At 47.6% G+C, this 25,321-nt stretch overlaps 1 protein-coding gene across 1 annotated transcript; it reads left to right on the top strand.

The window, feature by feature from the left end:
• On the top strand, positions 1 to 25,035 carry TMEM132A (transmembrane protein 132A). The gene is made up of 11 exons (XM_081837196.1): positions 1 to 470; positions 12,386 to 12,600; positions 12,701 to 12,919; positions 15,520 to 15,920; positions 16,402 to 16,551; positions 17,541 to 17,733; positions 17,832 to 17,975; positions 18,753 to 18,958; positions 21,113 to 21,389; positions 22,150 to 22,341; positions 22,980 to 25,035. Exons 1-11 carry the CDS (start codon positions 398 to 400, stop codon positions 24,183 to 24,185), a joined length of 3,276 nt encoding a protein of 1,091 aa, XP_081693322.1. The 5' UTR covers positions 1 to 397; the 3' UTR covers positions 24,186 to 25,035.
• The last annotated feature ends 286 nt before the right edge of the window (positions 25,036 to 25,321 follow it).

Below are 25,321 nucleotides of genomic sequence, written 5' to 3'. Positions count from 1 at the left end.
CCGGGGCGGCGCGGCTAGTGGGGCACTGGGTCGCCCGTCATCGAGGGGGCTCTCAGAGGCGCTTTAGGACCCAGCGGCGCAGCGGGAAGGCGCTGATCCCATGTGCTCCGCTCCCCTCCCCCTGCCTGCCTGCCTGCCTGCCTCTATTGTCTGAGGCTGAGCAGCCCGGCGGCGGCGGCCCGGGCAGGGATGCGCGGCTTGCGCAGCGCACCGGCGAGCGCGCACGGCTGGCGGCGCTGATTGCCCGCTAGCACCTGGAGTTGGGCGCCGCAGCGGAGCCGGGCTGCCGTGCGTGTGCGTGTGACTGTGTGTGTGTGTGTGAGAGAGAGAACATGCGCTCCACAGCGCCGGGAGTGGGGATCTGAGCCGGAGTTGGGAACGGATCGGCTCCTGGAGAATGGAGTCCCCTCGTGCTGCTGCCCGCTGGCTCCTGCTGGCCGTCGCGCTGCTCCACCTGCGCGCCCCCGGAGGTGAGTCCTGGCTGGGGCTGGAGCCCCCTCGCCGATCCAGCTGCGTTTTTTTGCCCCTGGCTGGGAAATGGGGGTGCGATCGCAACTTGGATGTGGGGGTCTCGCATGTTCCTAAAGCGATGGACCGCCCTCCCCCGTCAGAAACCGATGCCGTCCCTTCTCCCTGGTTGGTAGGGACCCTCTTTAAAAAGCGGCTTTTGAAAAACTATACTGCCTTCACTTCGGATCTCCATGGAAACAGCTGAACACCTCTGCGCGTCTGCGGGGTTTGTGTGCGTGGGGAGCCAATGGGCTCTTCTCCCCCTGCTCCCCCTCTCCGGACCCTTGAGCGCTGCTCCCTGATCTCCAAGGAGGTGCCCCTCCAGTTGTTTCCCGGGCCAGCAATGCCCCCACCCCACTCGATCTCCCCGTACTGACAATCAGGTTGAAGTGGAGCATTTCGACCCCCTCCACCCCGCGTTTTCGTTTATTTGTTTACCGATTTACACGCCGGCTTTCAAAACAGACGTTTTCCCCAAGGTAGCTTCGGAACCGAGCCAGCTCTGGGCCCCCACTCTGCACCCTATAGGACCCCCCCCCATGTGCTTTGCCGTTGCTATCGCATCTTTTATGCGTCTTTCCTCTACCTGCTGCTGAAGGGGGGGGGGTGAGGGAAGAAACAGATTTCCCTAGGACTTATCTGGAAATGCAAATGACTCTTCAGTTGTTGCTGTAATTCAATTAGCTTTTGGTAACCCCCACCCCTTTTTTTCAGCAAGGCATGATTATTCCGCACAGTGTATCTCCCCCCACCCTCCAAGCCTGCAAGATGGGTAGGCTACTTGCAAATGATTCAAGCCTTAGAGCTGATACTTCTTCCCTTGGGAAGCTGAAGCTGATGAAATTGTATATTGTGTGGAGAAAGAGAGAGCAGAATTCTACCTGTTCTGGCTGAACCTCTCCTCTCAAATGCTCCACCCTGTTCCCCAGTCCTCACTTCAGCCTTCTGAAGAAGCTTTTCTCCCAATATGGGTCCTTATGCTGATTTATTTGCGCCTGCTCTGAGACTGTTACTGTTCTCTGACTTTGATGTTCTACAGTCATTTCTCCACAGGCAATTTGTTGTAGTCAGAATGTGCCACTAGTCTTGCGCTGGTTTAGAATCTCGTATCAAGGCTTATAGATGACCACATACCATGTAGCGAGTAGCAGCACTTTTCAGCTGTTCTGAAGAGCGAGCATTTCCTCCATCATTTCCTCTTTTAAGCACAATTGTTGAGATTATAGCACCAATTCTCCCAGCTCTAGTATAAATTCCTATTAAGCAGAGGGTGCCAAGCAGTGCTTCTGCCCCTTCACTAATGTTAACTGTACAACTGTGTGCCTGGCTGATTTAAAAACTGCCTCCAGAGCCATATGCACAGCCATTGACGAAGGAATACGACCTAAGTCGATCCCTTAATGCAGATGGCTTTTGGCAGCATGCATGATATCCTCCACAACGTATCTTTGATGGTTTTGGCCAAAGAAGAGGCGCCCAACATTGTTTTGATCAGATTGTTCCTGTGTTGAATTCTTGACAGCAAGCTCATTTAGTCCCCTTGGAGCAAAGGATGTTTCTGAGCATCAGTCATCGTCGGAACCATATAAAAAGTGATGAATAAATCCTCCCCTTGGTCCTGTTCATTCAAGGGGAGCCTGTGAAGCTGCCAGGAAATGGTTATTGCCTGAAATATCTCAAAGCGGTGGTGGATACATTTATTGTTCACAGCCGCTGCTTTTGAAGTGATCGCAGAACTGGTGGGTGCTTTAAATGGGAGCGTCCCTGGAGAAAAACTGGTGTACAAGATGGCATATCAAAGGAAGAGAGTTCTGATGGTCAAAAACAGAGGGAGAGAAACACAGGGAGATGGTTAGATAGATAGATAGATAGATAGATAGATAGACAGACACTGAGGTTTGTATGGAAGGAAAGGGGGGAAACTCAATCAATCCAAGAATGAAGAGGACAGGTTATATATCTGGATCATGTTGTCAAGCTGACGAGGGGGAAATTGATGGAAGAAATAGTGATTAGCAGAGAGGGGGAGCAGAGGTGACAAGAGGTCTCACCCTGAGGGAGGAAGAAGCTAAAATTTAAAGAGACCACTTGTTTCCTTTCTCCTTCTGTAACCTAGAGGGGCAGGGTGTGATGTCACGGTATCTCTCAGCCATCTGCTGCTTCCTCAGGGGAAAGTCTGTGACCCGACCCAGGGCCTGTGGGAGGTGCGATAAGGGGATCCCCGCAGGGCTCAACATCATTAATGCTCCGCATACAGAGGACTGAGTGGGGAGAGCAGAACTGCTCAAGTTTATGGAGGTTTCATTATGGCCAGGGATGCACAGCTCCGTCTGTGTGTTAGCTTCATTGTTAGGCAGTTTCCAGAGGGGCAGCTGTATTGTTAGTAGGTCACAGCAAAGACAACCAAAAGAGTCTTGTGGCACCTTAAAGTCATAGCCGTTTTTAAAATGACGTATGCCATAATAAAATTACAGATAGGTAGCCGTGTTGGTCTGCCATGGTCAAAACAAAATAAAAAAATTCCTTCCAGTAGCACCTTAAAGACCAACTGAGTTAGTTCTAGGTATGAGCTTTCGTGTGCATGCACACTTCTTCAGATACCAAGGTATCTGAAGAAGTGTGCATGCACACGAAAGCTCATACCTAGAACTAACTCAGTTGGTCTTTAAGGTGCTACTGGAAGGAATTTTTTTATAATAAAATTAGTTAGTCTTTAAGGTGCCACAAGACCCTTACTGTTGGGCAGAGCACTTCTACATCCCCACTATTAATGACCGCTAGGTCACGAAGAGTCGGGCATGACTAAACGACTCAACAAACAACAAGATCAGTGCAATATAGTCAAGATACTGTCCTTGTCTGGCAAACATAAGATGAGGAGGACAGGATTGCACTGTCCGTTTGTTGGATATATGGTTTTCTTTGGTCAAAAAGAAATTTTTCTAACTTCTACATGGCTGTCGCACAATAAAAATGTGCTGTTCGAAGTCTGAGTGAAGGGTATCCTTGCTCAACAATTGTAAAAAGTTGTACATGCTCTCAGGGGTAGATTTAAATTTTCTGGTTTTCATAAAATGTGATTTTTTTAAAAAAACTATCTTTATGGAAAAAGAGGGGAGTGTAAGTTTTCCTTTAAATTGCGTACACACACACACATTCTTTTGTGGCAAATGACCAAGAAAGCCTGAAATAAACTTTCTTTTGTAATTCACCCTTATCTCCAGATTTATTTATTTTTTTGCAGTCTCTGACTTTCTCTATTACTTTCTTAGTCCCTTCTTGTCTTTTATTTGCTTGCTTAAGGGAATCTGATCTTCTCTGAAGATTTCTTTTTGTGTGTGCCCTTTTTGTGCCTGCATTTCCATTTTTTTGTAGTGCTGGATGGCAGACTGTAATATTTTGGTTGGGGCGTTCCTAATTCCGTGAGCTGGGATGGCATATGCAGAGCAAGGGGATTTGGGTGGGGAATCACTTGCCAGCTCCCATCTAGGGATTTGGCTTTTTAGTCTTTTTGAAATCTTACTGCTTTCCCTGAATCACAGCCAGTATCTTTGGTTTGGTTGCTCCACTGATGCCTAGAATCTGACTGATGCTGACTCTCTTATTTAGCCCGAAGAAGAGAAGGTTCATTTATGTATTAAATTGATATCCTGCCCTTTCTCCCAAAGGAGCCCAGGAAAACATCAAGATCAAAGACATACAGGATAGTGCACTCTGAATATCTGCTATGTGGAAGGTGGAGCAGACTTTTTTTTCTGCTGCTGCTGCAGAGGGCAGCTCTAAAACCAACGGACAGAAATGGTAGGGAAGAAGATTTGGGTTAAACATTAGGAGAAATGTACAAGATGTTCAAAAGTGGGACAGGCTGCATTGGAAGGGTGTGGATCTCTTTCACATTTAAGCAGACGATAGCAATCTGTCCGGGATGATGTCATTGCACCCTGCATTGTTGGTGCTGCCTTGAGCAGGGGTTGGACTATCATGACCTCTGAGGTCCCTTCCAGTTCTGTCATTCTACGATTCTCACCCAACATCACTTGGCCAACTCTAGCAGAGCATGAATGTGTATAGCACGGGGGAGTGGGAAGGCTCGTTCTTCATTCAATGCATGCAAGCCAACCCATGCCTATGGCTTGGTCCTTGTCCTCCAGGGCAGCACCCGTGTGACACACTGAGCTCATAATGGGAGAGTTGGAAGGGACCCTGAGGGTCATCTAGTCCAACCCCCTGCAATGCCGGAATCTCAGCTAAAGCATCCATGGCAGGTGGCCATCCAACCTCTGCTTAAAAACCTCCAAGGAAGGAGAGTCTACCACCTTCCAAAGAAGTCCATTCCAACAGCTCTTACTGTCAGAAAGTTCTTCCTGATGTTCATTCAGAATCTCCTTTGAGCTTGTCATGAACAAAAGGTGTTTGGCTTTGTGCTGTACCCTTATTTCTAGATGCACGCGGGAGGGAAAAAAAGGTGCGGTGTTAACATGTCCACGAACACAGCTGTGTCAGGACCACATCCTCCTGCTTTGGTGGTTTCACTTTAACCCAGAAGAACTGAGTGGAATCCTTGTAAAAAAAACAGGGATGTGACAACTCATATTGATATTTTTTTAATGAATATTTATTAGCATTTCCAAATTAATACAAAATACAAAAACAAAAAGAAAAACAAAAAATACAAAAAATACAAAAATACAAAACTTAAAAACAATTAAAAACACATAGAATTTCAATTGCTTACTTTTCTTTTATCTTATTTCTCAGAGCTCCTCGCCCCTCCCCTCTCTGTATTCCAATTCAAGTTGTTAACTCAGCAAGTCCTCACCTAATTTAATTCACTTTAAAAACCAATTTTACTTTGTCTCATCTTAGCTCTCATCCAAACTTATACATCAATACTTATTCTTAAAGCATTTTCTAAGATCGACCACAATTCCCATCCACAAATTTCCCAATTTCCATACAAAACATGTCCACGAAAACAGCTGTACCAGGACCACATCCTCCTGCTTTGGTGCTTTCACTTTAACCCAGAAGAATTGAGTGGAATCCTTGTAAAAAAACAGGGATGTGACAACTCATATTGATATTATACGCTACCCAACCCTACAAAACATGTGATAACCACAAGCACAAAAGGAAATGTGCAGATAATATCAGAGAAAGATGAGTGAAATCGATAGTTCTGATCTCTCTGCTCTTGTCTGCAGTGCAGATGGGTAGGGGAGCAGGGTTGGACTCTATGGCACTTGCAAGATCAGGGACACTGGGAAGATGCATTTAGTCCCCCCAAACTGCCCTGTTCTTATACGCCCTTTGTGTGCAGTTTCTTTGCATGTGGTGCCCTCCGAAGAATTGGCTGTACATTAGCTTCTGGCATTGGGGGACCGAGCCAGAACAGTGTTAATGGGTTGGATTTGAATCAGGGAAACCTGGGTTCAAACCTCCACCCAGCCAGAAGGAGCTCACCTACTGTGCATCATTTGGACAGGGCATTATCTGTGAACCCATTTTACAGAACTGTGACCAGAATCTATTAAAAATGCATACATAAAGACCCTATCTATATCTATCTATCATCTATCTATCTATCTATCTATCTATCTATCATCTATCTATCTATATCTATCTATCTATCTATCTATCTATCTATCTATCTATCTATCTCTCTATCTCTCTATCTCTCTATCTCTCTATCTCTCTATCTCTCTATCTCTCTATCTATCCTCTATCTCTCTATCTATCATCATCTATCTCTATCTATCTATCTATCTATCTATCTATCTATCTATATCATACTGGGATAGCTCATGAGACCCTATCTATCTATATCTATCATACTGGGATAGCATGAGACCCTTAATCTCAGGATTGATGGGCAAAATATTCCTGCCTTGCAAGGGGTTGGACTAGATGACCCTTGTGGTCCCTTCCAACTCTACAATTCTATGATTCTTTCTATCTGTGGAAAGAATAGATACACTGGAGGAATGGTGGGACAGGAATATTCTAGTGTTGGGGAAATGAACAGCGTCATTTTGAGAGCGCACCCCCCCCTTCATACTAGAATATGGCGTTTGGATGATTGGCACTTCACAATTGGAGGGGAGGGGATGGTGGACTTGCTGCCTGCTAAAAAAAATAACAACCCTTCATTGGCCCAGTTTTAAAGGGATACTAATAGCCTTGGCAACCATCCGCTGCCCCAGTGGCTGTAGCAGCAACAGTGCTTGACCTAACCCCTCGGACACAAGTGGGCACCTCTGTATCTTGCTAAGGTTTCAGCTGGAAGGCTGTCTTTACAGCTAGAGATGTCATTCTTGTTTTTGAAGGGCAGCTGAAAAACAGCGAAACCTCAAGGCAGCAGCCTTCAAAAGATTCATCCCGAGTGATGTGCTGAATGCCATTTCCATGACTGCCTCCCCCCCCTCCGATGGACCGCTACAACTGTCCTCCCAATGGGGCAGCCTGCTACTACACACCACACGTGCCCCCTCCCCCTCAGGCTCCTTTAATGCTAGGATCATGATGCCTTTTCCCCCAGATAGATAATTCAGCGGAGCCTCTAATTAGGTTTCAGTTAATTAAGAGCAGCATCATTATCATTTTTAACATTGTTTGGGAGCTGGAGAAATCCCAAATTAAAGCTAAACCCCAAAATCTATTTGAATATTTCCCCCCATACACAAAATAATTGCGAGGGGAAGAAAAACAGCATTCACCAAAACAGAACAACAATCCCTCCCTCGCACATCCTACAGCATTAAAATGGCTGCTTTGGAAAACCTCAAAGCCCAGGTGGAACTGGGGTGTAGATAGAAATGTTAACAAAACTGAACAAAGCATATTAGCGGACAGATCAGAAGTTTCATTAGGTACAATGGGTGCCAAAGGAGCTCTTTACTGGTTTATTCTGGTGGGTTCCACACCTGCCTTAAAATGACCCCTCGTTAACCAATTTTGACCAGCATATTGTTTCCCCCCCCTCTTTTTATTGAAACCCACCTAACAGATGTGATGTAAGAGTGCACAAACTTGATTATAAGAATGCCAAGGCTTTGTTCCGTTCTTCTATCAAATCGCAAAAATTAAAAATAAAGGGCAGAGCAAAATTGTGGTGTCCATTCTCTGGAGCTTTTGAAATAAGGGGCATCCATTGTGTTTGACAGAGCTTTTGTGTGGAAATAAAGAACATCCCTTAAAAAGATGTGTATCTGCTCTCCCTAATCCCTGCTTTCCCCTGCTTAATTAATGCTGGTCTTTGGCCACCTTCTGAGTACTACTCTTCATAAAGAAAAAAAAAAGGGGGGGGTTCTTTCTGACACTGGTGTAGTTGATATATTCACCCACCCCACCCAACTGATGTTTGACCTGATCATGGTTTATTAATTCCAGGGAGAGAAGATTAAAAGATGAGGCTTGTTAAAAAAAATATTTTTTTTGCTGACTGTCGCTCAGTTCTTTGGCGATGGACAACTATGATGTGGGTCCAAAGAGTTAAATGATCTGACTTGAAATCCCTTTCTCTCTCAGCTACTTGAGCTTTTTCATTCCATTTTCTCATCTGATGATGTGTTTGTACCGCTCTCTGGGTGTCCAGAGAATTCAGAGAAAGATGAGGTTTGCATATCTAATGGGAAACAAGCAGAAATGCAAACACCTTAGACTTTTTAACACACACACACACAAAATCTCCCCAGGCTTTTCATGAACACAAAAGCAGAATTGCTAGCTCTAGGTACTCCTAATAATTGGATGTGTCTTTAAAAAGGATGTCATTTTCCTTCTACAATTCCATTTATTTTGTATTTGTCTTCTGGATTCTTTTAAATGCCTTGGTTTAAAATCCTTCATAACGAGAGCATTTTCTCTTCCCCAAAAGGCAGCTACGGTTCCAGATAACAGCCTGACATTAAGACAACTAAGGATTTTAAATTTGCTCATGGCACAATCCACCACGGGAGATCTCTTGTTCAGGCTCCATTGAGAACAACAGGAGCTAGCTACACAAGAGTGCGGCAGGGCTCCTGCACAGCTTCCATTCATCTCAGCGGCGCTTGTGCAGGAGATCTCCCAGGTGAGTGCTGCCCTAGGATTACTAACACACTGAAGAAATTAAAAAGATGTAAACTCGATGCTCTCGTTTTGCAGTACGCTTATGTCTACCACGCTCCAGGTAAGACTGGGGGCAATAGTCTGCAAACTGATGTACTGCTGCATTGGGAGAGAAAGTCTTTAGTTGAAAGAGCCCTGGCACGATTCCATTTTAGTAAATATCTATTCCTGCGAGAGGGGAGTCCTGTTGTTCAGGCAGCCCAGGAACTCCATACACACTTATTTAAAGTAGATGTATAAATGAGTAAATTAAGCGAATTTGGAATGTACAGAAAATATTAAAAAAATAATAATTAAGGAACTGCAGAAAGAGGGGGAAGGAAGTCAAGTTTTGAAATGTTAAAATAATTGTAAAATTATTGAAATGCGTAAGATTGAAAACATAAATAAATAAATAAATAAATAAATAAATAAATAAATTGTGCTACTTTTCTTCTGAAAATTTACCTCCCCAAATTCTCTTACCTCAGCTGAAGAAAGGAGAGGTGTATACACATTTTTTTTACTTTGTAAGGTTTTTTTTTTAATGTGTAGGGTATTTTTGGCAGGGAAGCAGCGCAAGGGAAAGGGTTTATGAAGCCTCTCTCACCCTCTGTGCCAATGCTCTCCTTCAAATCTCAGCTTTGTCGGCTGCAGTGTACAGAAGAGGAAGGAAATGCCACTAAAAAGAATCATGGGTCGACACGTAACATGTAATTCTGCCCCTGAATGAGCTTGAAATCGAATCCACAGGGTGTGTGGGAAGCTAATGGATTGATGAGAACCAGTAGTAAGAAGCCAGGGGGAAGTAAAATTAGGATCTGTTTCTTAGGTCTCTCCAAAGCATGGTACAAAATCTCTGTGAGTATTGAAAATACAGACAGTTAAGGCGTCCGTAATCCTGAATAATGACCTAATCTTTACTTTTCGAATCATCTCATATACTCTGCTCTACCACCTCAGGCCTCTTAGGCATAATGTACCATGAAGTGCAGTTTACAAAATCATAGAGCTTGATTTTTTCCAAATCAGTGAGATGCCCAAATCAGCTCAGCTTGAGTTTGCAGCGGTAAATTGGAATGAAAGGCTCTCGGATTCATTCAGAAATATGGTTTGTTTTTGTTTTTTTAAAACCACACACACACACGGTAGGATTTCTGTGTCTTAGCTGCCATTCAAGCATGAAGACTTCCTGAGATGGACCTTGGCAGGAGGTGGAGTAGCACTGCCTTGGGCTAGGAATCTGTCTGATCCCATAAACAGAACTAGGTTGGCTCATATCTAACTGCCAAATGTCATGCATCTCACACTGCCATTCATGCATTTTCTGGTTGCATGCATTTCTGTGCTACCTTTGTAGGATTTTCAAAGAGAGGTAGAAAATTCTCCATGAATGTGGCATAATTTAATCTCCTTTTCCAGACCATAAAAAATCCTGCATATTTAATCTTTTAGAACTTTGAAATGTTATGCTTATTGAGCAGTAAAAAAAAATTGGTAGCATTGTCCTTGTGTTAGAGTTTATTAGATTACCAATTATAAGTCCCGTTTTTCAAATAACTGATTTGAAGCTAAAAGGTGATGTAGCCTGTATAATAATAGTGAGTGAGTATGGATTGTTATGTAGCCAAAATAGTACAATCTGTATATGAGGGAGATATCAGCAGGCTTGGGCAGACCCCAAGATTTTCAGTACAAATCATATTTGCAGGGGGAGGGGAATCTCAAAACAGCCCATAGAGGACTGAGTGTATTCAGTGGGCATGGAATGTGGACTGACTATTGAGAGTGAAAAGGCTGAAAATGGGGTCAGGAGAGAGGAAATGGAATGGAGTATCCTGGTAGAGTGCATGATTGTTTGGTTGGAACTCTGAACAGGAGCACTGTACACTGACATGTTTGTTGCAGGTCCCTATTACTAATTTTGCTTCCGAATCACACCCATTTATTATTTATACCCCGCCCATCTGGCTGGGCTTCCCCAGCCACTCTGGGCGGCTTCCAACAAAATATTAAAACACAGTAATGCATCAAACATTAAAAGCTTCCCTAAACAGGGCTGCCTTCAGATGTCTTCTAAAAGTCTGGTAGTTGTTGTTCTCTTTGACATCTGGTGGGAGGGCGTTCCACAGGGCGGTTGGCACTACCGAGAAGGTCCTCTGTCTGGTTCCCTGTAACTTGGCTTCTCTCAGTGAGGGAACTGCCAGAAGGCCCTCGGCACTGGACCTCAGTGTCCGGGCAGAACGATGGGGGTGGAGACGCTCCTTCAGATATACTGGACTGAGGCTGTTTAGGGCTTTAAAGGTCAGCACCAACAACTAGAATTGTGCTCAGAAACGTACTGGTAGTGGATTTAGGTTCACCCCCAACCAAATTAATGATGACCACTACTCAGAATCTTTAACCGAGGTCGTGCCCATAACCCCAATTCAAAAGCAAGAACTGCTTGGCAATTTTTGTGGTGTGCCTTTTCACGCAGCCCATTTTTGTGGTGTACCACATGCAGCCCATTCTTTAAGCTTCTACAGACAGACCACCTGTTATTGATCAGGCTCAATATACTGTAGTTAAATTGAGTTATTCTGATAGACTCCAATTCCTGTAACTATTTAGCTAGAAATGAATGCAAGGTTTGGGTGGCTCCCCTTGTTATTTTTCTCTAGTTTTGTATATGGACAACTGTGCCCTTTATCCCCTTTAGTAGCATATCTACCACACTTATACTAAACAGATGGGATAGCTAAATGCTAAACTCTGAATCCTAAATATACAGGGATATGCAAATAACTGTTTGGGTTTTCTTGGTTTGGTTTGGTTTTTTACACACATTGCTCTGTGCTCATTTGGCAGCTGCACAGACAGCTGAACATTGGGTTTCTAAGGAGGGAAAGAAATCATCATCATAAAAAATAAGACAATGCAAGATCAGCCATGAATCAGAGACGCTGTGCTTGGGGCCAAACCTATAATCTGACTGTAATAGGAGTGGGTATCAGGGCTCCACAGTTATTAGAACATCAATTGGAGAGAGATGAGAAACTTCCTGAAATATCTTCCCGAGAGAGAAATTGGAAGTGGTGTTTTTGCTTTCCAGAATGTGTATGAGTACTGCAACAGCATGTGCGTGAAATTTATGTGGAGAATTGTCACTGCTTTTCCTTTTTCCACATCTTGATTTCAGTTTAGTAGGATAAGGAGGGCCAGAGGAAGTCAGAGTGGTTCTGGCTCTTGAATCCTAGGCCTGAGGCTGGAACACATGAGGTTTGACTTTGATTCCTGGTTCAGACAAGATTAAAAGTTTCAAATGCCCCACCCATGCATTGAAATAGCATGTGAGGGCTGGTGTTGCTGGTGCATGCAGCAGCCACACATCTGTCCATGCATTCAGCCAGCGTGTGAAGGGGATTTACTGACTGGTGAACATGTCTAGGACTCCCCCATGTGAGGGGAGCATTCTGATTGGGCGCCAGAGTCCTGCATTGCATCAAGGAGCTCGGTCTGCACATGGAGCCCCTTCGCACACTGGCCAGACATGCAGACACCAGGCGCCATGACTGTTGCACTTGTCTCTGGGGATTACGACTAGTCTGTATGTCCCCATGCTGCCTGCACCCATTGGAACACACAGAAGGTGGAACATCTGAACTCTGGCAAGTATTCACTGCCTTTATTTCAGCCTTTCCTATCGCTAGTCAGGGTTTTGTGGAAGAGCACGTGTATATCTGGACTGGGGTATGGGGAGAGGTTGAAAGGCTGATGTTGATGGACGTGGTTCTCCTCTTTGCAGCGGACTGTGAATCTGAGTCTCCTGATGCAGTGTACCTTCCAGCCGAACTAAAAGTGCTAAATGGCCCAGAGTACTTCCGTCTTCAGCGTACGGACCGCTACATGCCAGGAAATGCCTCCCTCAGCTCCCGCTCAGAGACCTTCCTCTTCCTCCACCGTCGACTGTCAGGGAAGCCCACCATCCAAGCTGGCTACCCCCCTTTCACAGCTCAGCAGGTAAATACTCACATGCAGCTGTGCAAGGGGACTCCCTTTGCTTTCTTGATTCCTGCTGTGAGGCGCTTCAGCAGAGCTCAAGACTTCCTCTTTTCCCCAGGCAATACCAGCTGATGACTCCCAATCCACAGACGTCTCCACTGCCTGGGACATCCGGGCTGTGTCCATTGAGGGCACAGTGTCCCCTTACGAGCCATACACCAGGGTGCTCTTCCACCTCCAAGGGCAGGACTGGATGTCAAGACAGCAGGCCTTGCCATGTGTCACCTTACATGTCTTCCACCAGGCCCAAATGGTTCACCGTGCCTGCCACCTCCAGGTTGGTCAATGAGATGCCACTCTTTTGGGTAGTCATCGTCGTCCCTGCCAACTGCCTTGCTTGGGAGAGATTTGGTACATGACCCTGAAATGTCATAGGATAGTCTTCACCAGCCTGATTCTCTCTCCATGTTTGGGACTGCAATTCTTACCAGCACTCTCTCCTCACAGGGGCTGATGGGAGTTGTAGTCCCAAACATCTGGAGGGCACCAGGCTGACTAAGGCCCACAGAATAACTTCTGGTATGATTCACTGTAAGGATTCTCTTGTAAGCATCTATCAACAAACTAGAAAGTGGAATGTCGAAGCTGGCCAGGGATGTCATATGAATCCCCTTCCTTGGATTATTATTTTTTTTTTAAATTTTTAAGAAGAGAATGGACAAACATCCATCTGCTGTGGTTAAAGTCTACAAATCCCTGGTGTTCCAGGGGGCAGGACTCATGAGGCTCCTTCCAGCCCTGTGATTCTAGAGCAGAGATGGATAGCATGAGACTCTTAATCTCATTGTTGTGGGTTCAAGCCCCATGTAGTCCCTCCCAACTCTACAATTCTGTGATTCTATGACATTAGGGCTCATGCACCTGTAATGATTGCAAAGGAGAGTGAATTTCAGTAGAGGAAGCTTGTCATTATAGGTCTCCAGAGGTGAGAAAAATCCCCTCTTACACAGAACGTTAAATTTATACAACGGGTGCCTTTTTTCCTATAGCATTGTTATTTCTGTTGCATGTTGGATAATATGAAACTGTTTCCAAAATTGGGAAAAACCTCTTTGTCCCCCCCCCCAAAAAAGATGAATAGGCTCTTTTCTAAATATCTCTGTGTGGGGAACATTTCTGCTTTTAAAATAACTGGTTGTTGTTTTTAATTACACACTCATACCACTCATCAAAAGAAAGCAACATTTAACAAGCTCTCCGCTGTTCATTCAGAACACATGTGAAAATGTTTAGTACTTTGCTGGGAAGAAAACCGAAATGATAAAGCATTGGAATTACCCTGGGCAGGTGTTGGCTTCTGTACTGAGGACGCTTCACTGCAGCTTCACACATTGAGAAATGCAGGGATTCTACTTTTGCAGGTTTCCTGGAAGTGCAGAAATCAAATGCGACTCACAGCTCTACTTACCAGGACTTTCTGTAATGTGTGAAGCTGCCCTCAGGGAGCTCATATGGAGAAGGGAGGGTGCATATTCTGTTCTTCCATGCATTGGGGGGGATAGTTCAATCTGTTAACATGGGAGAGGCATTTGTGAGCAAGTCAGTGATTCTTCAAGCCATTCCGTTGCTCTTACCGAAGCCTGGGAGGTTTAACATCCAACTTGTAAAGGGCTGCAAAATGTCAGCAGTTCAACTTGGCCTTCCCTGTAGTAGCCCATTAGCTTTATTCCCCGAGCCCCCTGTCAGTTACCGATGGCAACTGGTTGAGTGGTGGCCAAGCTCAGCAGAGAGCTCCCTCTGCACCCTGAGGCCAAGCATGTGGTAACTGTCAGATCTGCCTTTTTTTGAGCTGGTGGCCTGGTAATGTCAGAGTGAGTCTGTGAAGTTCTGCCTTGACGTGGGCTTCCTGCTGCATGCTGGTCCTGCTTTACTGACTACTCTGGCTTCAAATCCCCACCAGAAGATTTGTGGGCTACGTGAGACAGAAAAGACAGGGACAGAAGGAGAGAGAGAGATGATGAGCCAGAACTAGTAGAAATGGAATATGGTGACAAGCAGGATGGGCCCTTCCATGAACCAAGGTGAGCCTCTTGACTCAGGTGGCAGAATGCGCAGGGCAGCAGATGGTGCTTCCCACTGCCCAGTCCCCCATGGCTGGCCCCCCACAGTCCCACCCCGCTGTCCCCTACCCACCCTTTGGCAAATTTGGGCCCTGTGTGTGTCAGCCAAGGCCATAGAGCGACCATCACTGACCACTACCCAACTAAGTGGCACAAGAACAAAACAAAAGCTAATTTCTGGTCACTGGACCAAAGTGGACAGAGCTATATTCCTGCAGCTACCCTGCCCCCAATCCCCTTTCACAGAGTGAGGTATTATGGCATGAGATAGGCCCAGAAAAAGATTGCACCACAGCCCTTGCACCACAGCAGCAAAAGGCCCTCTTGGTCAGTCACTCAATGTGTCTTTCAAAGTGAGGTGGGATAGCTGCCCTACCAAGGCTGGTTGAGAGGAAAAGAGTGGCAGTTGCCACTTAAGGCGGGTTGGGAGGAGGGGCGGGGAGAAGGAGCAGCTGTTGGGTGACATTTCTTGGTCTGCTTCAGTCATCAAAGTGTATTGGGCTGACCCTGGTTGTAGGGTAAGGTGAGGTGAGAGTAGCTTTCTTGGACTCCCAAAGTAGGGGACTATAGCTCAGTGGTAGAGCTGTTGCTGCATGTCCAGAAGGCCCGTTTCTGGCATCTCCAATTATAAGCACCCCAGAGAGCTAGTCTGAGAGAGACCTTTCCTGAGATCCTTGAGACTCAATCAGAGCAGGCCATACTGGACTAGACAGACCAATGGCCTGACTCGGTATAAGGCTGCTGCACGGGTTCACATACCATGAGGAGGGACTTAAAAGGAGCACATGGTTTGTCTCTCTCTGCTTCTCCTGACCAGGCACCGCTGGGTGTGTGTGTGGTGGAACTCGAGCTCCCCCCTCGCTGGTTCTCTCCTGCACCCGCCAGCAGCCAAAGGAAGGGAGAGGATTCCACCATCACTCCTCTGCGGGCTGAGCTGTACTACACCCTGGAGCCCACGCTGCCCGGGAGGACGCTGAGAGAGTGCCCCCATGTCCGACCCCGGGAAAGGCCGCGTCCGGGCGCTGAGGGGGGCAAGGAGCGACTGCACTACGTGGGCCCGGTCGATATCAGGGTAATGAGCCTGCCGCGGCGCCAGGAAGTGCGGCTGGATGACAACGTGATGGTCCGCGTCCCCGACATGGCCCTTCGCCCGGGGCAGCTCTTCACGGCCACTCTCATCCTGCAGCAGAACTTCACGGCCGACCTACTGATCCTCCGGTGAGTCAGGGGAGCCAGGCCTTGGGATTCCAGCCATAACGTTCTCATTCCAGTGAATGATAAAGGAATCTGAATTCTTAGGAGGAGCTTTCTAGTCAACGGTGGTTATGTTAATTCTTAACAACCAGAGAGCACTTTCAAGGGTTCAGGCGCTTTGCATGTGTTATTTAGTTGTGATCCTTGCTAAAAACTTGACCGTCAGTATTCTTATCCCTCAATACGGTTTATCTAAGGTCACTTCATGACAGAAGCAAGAATCAAACTGGGGACTTCCTGATCCACAGCTCATTCTGTTAGCCACTATGTTACACTAGCTTGCTGGTGCCGTCTTCCCTTAATTATAGGCAGTTCAAGCCTCGGGGTGCTCATTCCTCCGGGGCCTGGCCCTCGTTATTCCTTAGCTTATCGCCAGAGCTGCTGTGAAACTGTTTTGCTGGCTTTTTCCTGTCTACACACCTTACTTTGCTGCTTTTCCTTTCAGGATCAAGGTGAAGAAAGGGTTACAGGTTTTGGCAGCTCGCCCTACCAGGCCAGAGGCTTGGACTGCAAAGCTGGACAAGTTCAAGGGTGCCAAACACCACACCGCTCTGGTCACTTGTCGGCGTTCCCTTACTAGTGGCTTGGACTGGAGGTAGGTGCTCATGGGACTTCTCTTGGCATCATGAGGGCTAGAAACTTTTTTGTTTATTTCAAATGAAAGCTGAGATTTTCAGGAAATAGGAATCTGTACCCAGTATCACTTCTGTGGTGTTTGTTTTTTGAAGTTCTTGTGGAATTGCAATATACTCACAGCCCTTACTATATCTCTTTCAGTGGAATTGTTTCGTCTGCTGAACACAAAGACTATACAAGGGACTCTTGAGGGAGAGCTATACTGTTCAGCTACAGTAATGTAGATAGTCAGTCTTGTTTTGAGAGGCTCACCCTTCACCTCTCTCTGTGAAGAAAGTAAGGAGATAAGAGAACTTTGAGACAGAAAAACACACCAAACCCTCTCCTTATCCTCTATAAAGGAATGTCAACTAGGTGACTGGAGCAACTTTCATTGGTCGAGACTGTCTCTAAGCAATATTTGATTATAGTGTCTCCTCCTTATTCTCCGCTGTAGCCTGAATAAAAGACTGGGTCTGGTGATGTGTGAAACTTAACTGTTTGTCCCCCTGTAAGCTTGGTCAGCCAGTTAAATAGAAATTCAGGAATTTATTTGAAAAAATTATTGGGTGTTTTTCTTCCTGTCCGACCTTTCCACTCTGTAATGAACAAAAATTGAGAACAAGTCACATAAGCATTAAGAGACAGTATAAATCTCAGCATTGTTCCAGAGGTTAAGCCAAATGCCTGCTGGAATAAAGACCTTTCAGGTCATGACAGAAAACCAAGACTGAGGGGGCCCAGGGCAAAGTGCTCCACCTCCTGGGCTCCACAGAAGAGAGTGCCCATCACCCCTGCTTCTTCCAACTGTGCTTCTGATAGTAGCAGGACAATCTCGAAAGGCCTCTGTCACTGATCTAAGTTGGACAGGCACAGTGAAGTTCTATGATCTACTCAGCTTCTCCTGGGCTCTGTGTTTACTTCTGCTTTACAATTAGTGTGTTGTTGCCTATCCTTATCTCCATCTAGGGCAGCAGATTCCCCAGAGTTCCTGTATCTGGATTTTGTCGTGGAGAATGGCACAGGGGGCCTAGCTTCTAACCGTCCTGTCACCTGGCAAGTGGAGTATCCTGGCCAGGACCCCGAGGCTGAGAAGGACAAGATGGTGTGGGAGATCCAAGTGTCAGAGCGAGATGTGAGGGCCTTGGTTCCACTGGTGAAGGTGAGGCCTAGAAGGGCTGTGCTTTCCCTCCTCATAAGGTACCCCTGAGGGGCATCTAACATTGGTTCCTCACTTTTTTTTCCCTTGGCCTTCTTCAGGAGCAGGAGATTGTGAACACTGCCCTCCTCACAGGAATCCCCCACTCAGTGCCTGTGAAGCTGGTTGTGGTAGAGACTGGGGGAGCAGTATCCGAGGTCACGGACCAGATGGGCTGTGAGTCTTCCAACAAGCAGGTCCTGCAGGTGAGAAGCTAATATGCCTCACAAAGGGTCTGTTTCCCTCTCTGTGGCCACAGGATTAAAATCCGCTTCCTAGGGGTCTTAACTCCAGACTTCATTCTTTGTCCATATCTCTGGGACAAGTCTCTGTAGCTCCCAAAATGACCAGACACCCATTTTGTGTAAATCTGGTGTTTTTATCTGTCCACCTTAAACATGCAGTGCTGTTATGCACCTGTCTTCCTATGCTCCTTGCAAGCCTCCTCTTTGTTTCATCTTTTCTTACACAGTATCCTTTCTCCTGCCTCCCAGCTTCAGACTTGGCAAACCATGGATTTGTCCCATTCTTTAATGTAGGCCACAGCCTTCTAGTTGCCTCCATGACGGGTCTTGAGCTTACTCTGTCCTCTTCCTCTGTCTTTTCATGGGTTGGGCTAAAGTGACTGTGAAAAATGTTCGGCCACAGGAAAGTCAAATGTACCTCTCCCTGCCCCCCTCAAACCCCCCACTCTCCTTTTTCCCCTACCACAAATCTTGGGCCCCTGCCAGATCTGCCTTCTTCAGTACAAGAAGGTGGGACCCCATAAGAATTCCTGGCTACAGTCGCTGAATGAACTGCACATCAGGGGGAGGGAAGAGGAAGCATATAACAGGCCTATGGCCAGGTCCATAATCAGAAATGGGACCTGAACATCTTTCTTCTCACCTGCTCTGCACCCTTATGGGGTCTTCCAGCATACACCTGGGCGCTTGTCTCTGCATTTGTGGACCTTCTTGATGTGTTCCTCAATTTTCCCTCAGGTATCCGACGTGTGTGACGCTGTCTACGTAGGGGGGAAAGAGAGCCGAGGGGCACGTGGTGTACGGGTGGATTTCTGGTACCGGCGGCTGCACGCTTCACTGCTCTTTACTGTCTGGGCCCCACTGCTGCCCCTGCGCATTGAGCTGACAGACACCTCTCTAGAGCAGGTGCGAGGCTGGAGGGTACCTGGTCCGGCCCCAGATGGGTAAGTGCTATGGAACCAAGTTGGGTTGACTGAGCCCAGTGTTTATGCCACAGAGTGAGGTCTGTGTGCTCTCTGTGCTTAAGCAAGAGGAGAGGGAAGATATGAGGGATAATCTCAAGGGAGTGTTTAGAGCGGGGATGGGGAACCTGTGGCCTTCCAGCTGTTGTTGGACTCCCAACTCACATCAGCCCCAGCCACCATGCCCTGTGGTGAGGGGTGGTGGAAGTTGCAATCCAGCAACACCTTGGCAGGTGGGTGTCAAAGGATCCCCATCCCTGATTTAGTCAACGGCCAGAGCTTTGATACTTGTAGGGTGGGCGACTTCTCATTCCTCCATGCAAGCCCAGTGGTTCTTTATAGACAGCTGTTGTCATGTGGGCCAAAGAGAACAAAGAATGCAAAACAGAATGATGTATTCATGGACAGTGTTCAAAATTCCCCAGCCATGTTTTGCTACTGGCGCGGATCAAGTTGTAACTACCTGGAGATTTCTGGGCACCAGGTTGATGACTGCCATCTCCATCCTGCCTTGACTTGTGTGTAGCAAAGTCTTGTGCTTCTGTGCAAATCATGACCCCCTTGTTGGGCATCTTAGTCCTCCATCATCACATCAAGGAAAGTAAGTGCAGGGCTGAGTACAGATATATTTGACTGTGCTTCAGCCTTTCCACAGACCCCCCCCCCGAAATGGACTCACAGATCACAGCTTAAAAACCTCTGTCTTAGTCTGTAGTTAATACCCTTTCCATTTCCACTGTGTGTTTTTCTCCTTCTTGCATACCGAGACAAGTGAATTGTTGTAAGAGCAAGCTACAGTCAAGCAGTGTAGTTGAGAGAGTAGGATCATGTAGTGTTAGAGGGGACCCTGAGAGTCATCTAATCCAACCCCCTGGCAAATAGAAATTCCTTTGTGGCAACCGTAACCTAGATTTAAGGTGCCATTTGGCACCTAGCTTATATTTCTGAGTTTCTGCTCATGGATGGTCTAGGAGCATGGTTTCAAAATGCACCATAGTCTTTGTCGACATCAGCCTGTTGGTTGATGCTGGGAATACATGGCTCCTCTAAAGCAAGACAGAGCACTGCTCTGCTCCCCTCCCCTTTGATTCCTGTCTTCATAGTGGCTTTTCCCTGCGTTGGTACCTTTTCTGGCACTGGCCTCTACGGTTCTTTAATAAATGGTTCCTGTTATCCTGTCAGGTGGCTGCTGGGGAGATACCTAAATCGCTGAAAAATAACTTGGGAAATTGATTATTTCCATTTGCATTTTGGCAGAGAGATTAATGGTGACAGTGCTCCAGACATATTGTATTGTCTGGAAGTTCCTTGAACATCTTTAATGATCAACGGACAAACAAAGCATGGCTGCTGGTGGTGCCTTGATTAATACCCAGTGCACAGCAAGCAAGAGATGATGATGTTAATTATGGTATAATATAGTGCCTACAAACTACTAGGTGCTTTGCGCATCATTCTCCCTAAGAGCTCACAATCTAAAATAACACACAGAGGGGAAAGGGTAAGGGAGGAGAAGGGAAGAGAAGCATGAGAGTGTGCAAGGAGACAAATGTTTTTTGCCAAGGTGCAAAGTACCTAAGCTACACAGCAGGATGGCCACCTGACTCAAGTTATAATGGAAATGTCATCTTAGTCTTTGGAACTCCCCGCCCATTGATGTGGGCAGGTGCCTTTGCTGTAGCATTTCAGCACCTGCTGAAAACCTTTATTTATTTCAGAAACCCTACCCAGGCATATAATTTTAGCATGTAATTCTACTACGTACCTTTTAAAAGTTCAGATTTAATTTTAACTTGTTATGTTTACTTGGTTTTAATCTTTGCTTTTGTCAGTTTTTTCCCAAATGAATATTTTGGGATTTTTCATTGGAAACTACTTAGAGGTCTTGTGTTGAGACAGACTGCTAAAATAAAATCTAAAAATGGTAGGAATTACATTGTGCACACTTGGAACACTCAGTACTCTTGTAGGAAGGTGGAGTAGATGTTAATTTCATGTAAGGGTTTACTTGGGGATAATTCCAGCCTCTTTTATAAAGCTTTTGTCGGGATTACTGAGATAATGCACCTCGAGTGCATTACTTGAAATGTGCCATTATAAATGCTCAGTACAAGTTATCCCTCCTCTTCCGAGCAGCAGCCCAACAGAGCCTGAAGACGGTGGAGAGGAAGCCGAGAGAAGAGCTCGTGGCTGCCGTCTCCAGTACCAGCGTGCCGGAGTCCGTTTCCTTGCCCATTTTGTGGCTCACCCACTAGATGGTGGCCGTCACCTGACCTATATGCCAAGCTCTGATTGGCTGCTGGATGTCTCTCATCTGGTGCAAAAGCACGCTAGAATCCAGGACCCCCGAGTGGCAACACTGGAAGGTGGAAATGTAGTGGTTGGCCAGGAACCAGGAATGACATCTGTGGAGGTAAGGAGCTGGCCGGTGGAGAAAGAGAGGCGGGGGTGCTGTTTGTTGGCTGCTGAGATGAAGCGGGTTGCCTAGAAGTCTGGGCATGTGCTTTGGATGTTACGGGATAGCAGAGGTGTTTGGGGGAAAGGTGGAGCAATGGGAAGAGTGAACGCCTAGGAACAGGTGGGTGTGATCTGAACACAGTTAGGATAGGTGATATGGTTTGCTGTGAGAGGAGGGAGTCAGAAGACAGGACACTGAAGAGGGGAACAAAGTGGAAAAGATCCCAGGGTAGGATGATGGGTACAAGCACAAGCTGTATTGACACATGTACAAGCGTTTGTGTTAAACGTTACCTGTGTACACTTGTTTATTTGTACAGCTCAACTGTTGGGTACACAGGCACACAAATGGTACGTTCACTGAACATTACATGTGAATAATTATGCAAGTGTGCAGCTCAACTGTTTTGAGTTCACATACTCTACACTTGTCGAATGTAATGTGTGAACGCCCCAATGGTGAATGCAGGGAAGCTACAAAGAAAGGGGAATATGGCAGTCCTGCAAATATTAATAGCCCACAAGCATTTTCCTTTTACATATATTTGTCAATCACTAGTGGGAAACCAGCTTCCCTTACACACCAGAGGACGCTTGGTACTAGTTATTTATTTACAAACTGAAGCAATTCAGAAGAATATCAAAGAATAAAGGTACTGGTTCTGTGAAAAGTCTCCTCTTGAGGGTCATCATGTCATCTCTATCCCCTGGTTCAGGTGCGTTCTCCTGTTTCTGATTCTATCCTGGGGGAGCAGACCCTGGTGGTGACGGAGGAGAAGGTCTCCATCTCAGAGCTGCAGGCCCAGCTAGTCTCAGGCCTCTCGCTGACACTCTCCGTGGAGCCAGGACACCTGAATGTCTTCACTGCAACATGTCAGGGACTCTCTGCTCTGCGCTCCCTGAAGCAGGTGAGAAGATGCTGCAGTAGGTAGCAGAGGAAGGGCCCTATTGGGCAGTTGGTGGTGTGGCAAGTTTAAGGCTCATCAGCCATTTGGTCCAAGGAAGTGATGGAGGGTGCACTTTGAAGATGAAGCCCCCATCCTGCTTTGGTCCACCCAGGTAGGAGCTGGATTTCATGGCTGCCACTGAAACACGTAGCCTTGTGTCTCCTCCTCCAGTCTGGCAAAATCTACCTGTACAGACATGTGGCTTGGCACAGTTGTGCTGTGAGTTTCCTTGTCTCCACAAATGAGGACTTGAAAAAGGGGAACCAACCAAAATCCTCCAGGCAGATTTGCAAAATGCAATTCAATAAATAAAAAAGCTTCAGTACAAATGACATAAAAAACATCAGAATCAACACCAAAGCAACACCAAAAAAAAAAAAAAGAGGCACAAATCAGACAAGCATGAAATTCATATAAAAGCCAGCCTCTTAAGGACTCTTGACCTCCAGCCCTGAGGGGGCAATTACCCAGGTTACAGGGGGTCAGTCCCAGCATGCACTGCTCCAGATATGGCAAGCCTACCTCATGTTAAACTCAGGGGTGTGTATAATCTGTGTGGTCTCCTCCACCTCCTGATCCCACATTCCCTTTCCTTGCAGGAAGCAGTGCTGACCATCTGGCTGGTATTCACTGACCACACCTTGGCCCCTGTAGAGCTCTATGGCTGGCGGGATGCGGTGCTCTCGCTTTCTTCGCTGGACCCTCGCGTGGTCTCCGTGCGGCTGGATGAGGAGCAGGCTCGCCCCGTGGCCGTGGCAGAGGGGCCGGGCCAAGGATCCCTCCTGCAGCTGAGCCTGCACCCCCCAGACTCCTGCCGCAAGGGCAAGCATAGGGCCCCCCTCTCCCAGGGCACCATGTGGCTGGAAGTGAACTTTGGCCAACACCTCCCAACCACAGGCAGCCCACAGAAGCAGGACCCTGGTCTCCACGGCGAGCCGCCTTTCCAGCGAGCAGAAGGCGCCATGTCAGGCGAAGCAGTGACGGTCGCAACCGTCACTGAAAGCGGAAGGGGGTCACGGAGGCGCAGCCCAGTGGGAGTGGGGCCACCCATGACCAAATTTGAGGAGCCTGGCGGCAGCTCCTATAACAACCCCGAGGAGGTGGAGGTGGAGGAGGAGGAGGAGGAGGACGAGATAGTGAAGGCCCCTGCCAAGGTGACGGATCTGGAGATAGGCATGTATGTTCTGCTGGGGGTTTTCTGCCTCGCCATCTTCATCTTCCTCATCAACTGCGTGGTCTTTGTCCTCCGCTACCAGCGCAAAGAGCCCCCCGACGCTGGTTCGGGGCCGGCTTCTTCTGCCCCGCAGCCCCACAACTGGGTCTGGCTGGGCACCGACCAAGAGGAGCTTAGCCGGCAGCTGGATCTGCGCCACCAGCACTGCCAGGACCAACCCCTGGGCCCTTCCGGCACCAGCGACGGGTGCTGCTGCTGTGCGGGGCCAGAAGGGAAGCTGGAGGCTGTGGCTCAGGAGAGCTCAGGTCCGCCGCCACTGCCACCGCCGGGCCCAGAGACGGGCATTTCTGCCAGCACTCTGGGCCTGCCTGCCCCTGGGAGCCCAGCCCTCACCACCACCTTGTCTAGAAAGAAGGAGGGCAGGGAGGTGGGTGGCCGGCGGAAGCGCGTGGAGTTTGTGACCTTCGCGTCCCCCCCTGGCTCCGCTCCCAGCCCCCCGCCTTCCGCTCCTGCCGTTCAGTCCATCCTGGTGGCCAGCGAAGACGACATCCGCTGGGTGTGCGAGGACATGGGGCTGCACGACCCAGACGAGCTGCGCAGCTACATGGAGAGGATCCGGGGCAGCTCCTGACCTCGGGCTCTTCCGTGCCCCACCTGTACCCATAGGGGCAAACCAATAAGGGATTGGCACCTGCAAGCTCCCCCCGGGTGCTCTCCTAGGGTCATCCAGCTGGGCCTTCTCCTCTTTCCTCCCTTTCTGAAGAGGGCTCTACACAACAGGAAACCAGCCTTGGGTTACTCAGCCAGGGATACTTGGCTGCTCTCTCTATGTTAGAGATCTCCTTCCTTGGCTGCACCACTAAGCCCGCTCTCTTTTCATGCCGGAGAGGGATGCGCTGGGTTGGAGTCCTCCCCTTCCTGCTATGACCTCAGTGGAGCTACCTCTCCCTCGCAGGGACAGAACCTGGGTTGCCCTCTTTGCTTCTCCCCTACTCCCACCCCAGGAGGTTTCTAACTAGAGGGAGGGGGCTGAGGACTTTGCAGGCTGGGAATCAGCTGCTCAGAGCAAGCCAACTGCGATGTGTTCTGGAAGGGAATCCTGGGGGCCAGTGGGGGTGCCTTCCTTCCCCCGGACCTCCCTTATTGCTTTGACCCTCATTGCCAGTTTGTGTCCATTGTGGTGGTTTGAACAGCGAGTGTCCCTTCCTTCCTGTGGTCTTGAGCCTGGGGCTCTTCCCCTCCCCGCAACTCCCACACCCCACCTCCAAAAAAAGGAAAAACAAGCCGGGCAAGGGCAGAACTCCAGCAAGCACCGGCCGGTCCTTTTTCACCCCAGCTGTGTGCCTGGTGTCTTTTAACAGTTTTGTACAATCACTCATATTTTATACCTGTAGTATTGGGAGGCTGCCAGGCAAGTCCTTTTATTTATGGAAGATTTTTAATTCTTACATTGTTAATAAAAATAAATGATAATTGAAAATAACGAAGGTTTCTGTGTTTTGGACTTGATAGCTCGCTTGCGCTTTCCTTGCTTGGCTGGTCATGGGCAACACTCCCTGCTAGCCAGATTCAGGTCAGGCACTCAGGAGGAGGACCGGCATTGAGGGATTGGCGCAGTCAGTCGTCGCCAGTGGGCCACACCTCTGTGGCCAGAGGACCTCCTCCTCTCCAGCTTTGCAACCTACTTGCTTATTCACCTGCCTGGGTGCTCCTTGGCTTTCTGCGGCTAACAAGCAGGTGGTAGCAGGAGGAGGCAGAAGAGGAAGA

The sequence above is a fragment of the Podarcis erhardii genome (genome assembly GCF_964252035.2).
Source record: "Podarcis erhardii genome assembly, chromosome: 1".
NCBI lineage: Eukaryota > Metazoa > Chordata > Lepidosauria > Squamata > Lacertidae > Podarcis > Podarcis erhardii.
Note: the sequence above shows the minus strand (reverse complement) of the source record. Positions and strands in the feature narration are given on the sequence as shown.

What these genes read in the sequence shown, in the direction of transcription:
- TMEM132A (XM_081837196.1), top strand. Translation starts at nt 398, where the DNA reads ATGGAGTCCCCTCGTGCTGCTGCCCGCTGGCTCCTGCTGGCCGTCGCG. An exon ending in GCCGACCTACTGATCCTCCG is followed by an intron (nt 15,921 to 16,401) that starts GTGAGTCAGGGG and finishes TTTTCCTTTCAG; the next exon opens with GATCAAGGTGAAGAAAGGGT. An exon ending in CTCTGCGCTCCCTGAAGCAG is followed by an intron (nt 22,342 to 22,979) that starts GTGAGAAGATGC and finishes CTTTCCTTGCAG; the next exon opens with GAAGCAGTGCTGACCATCTG.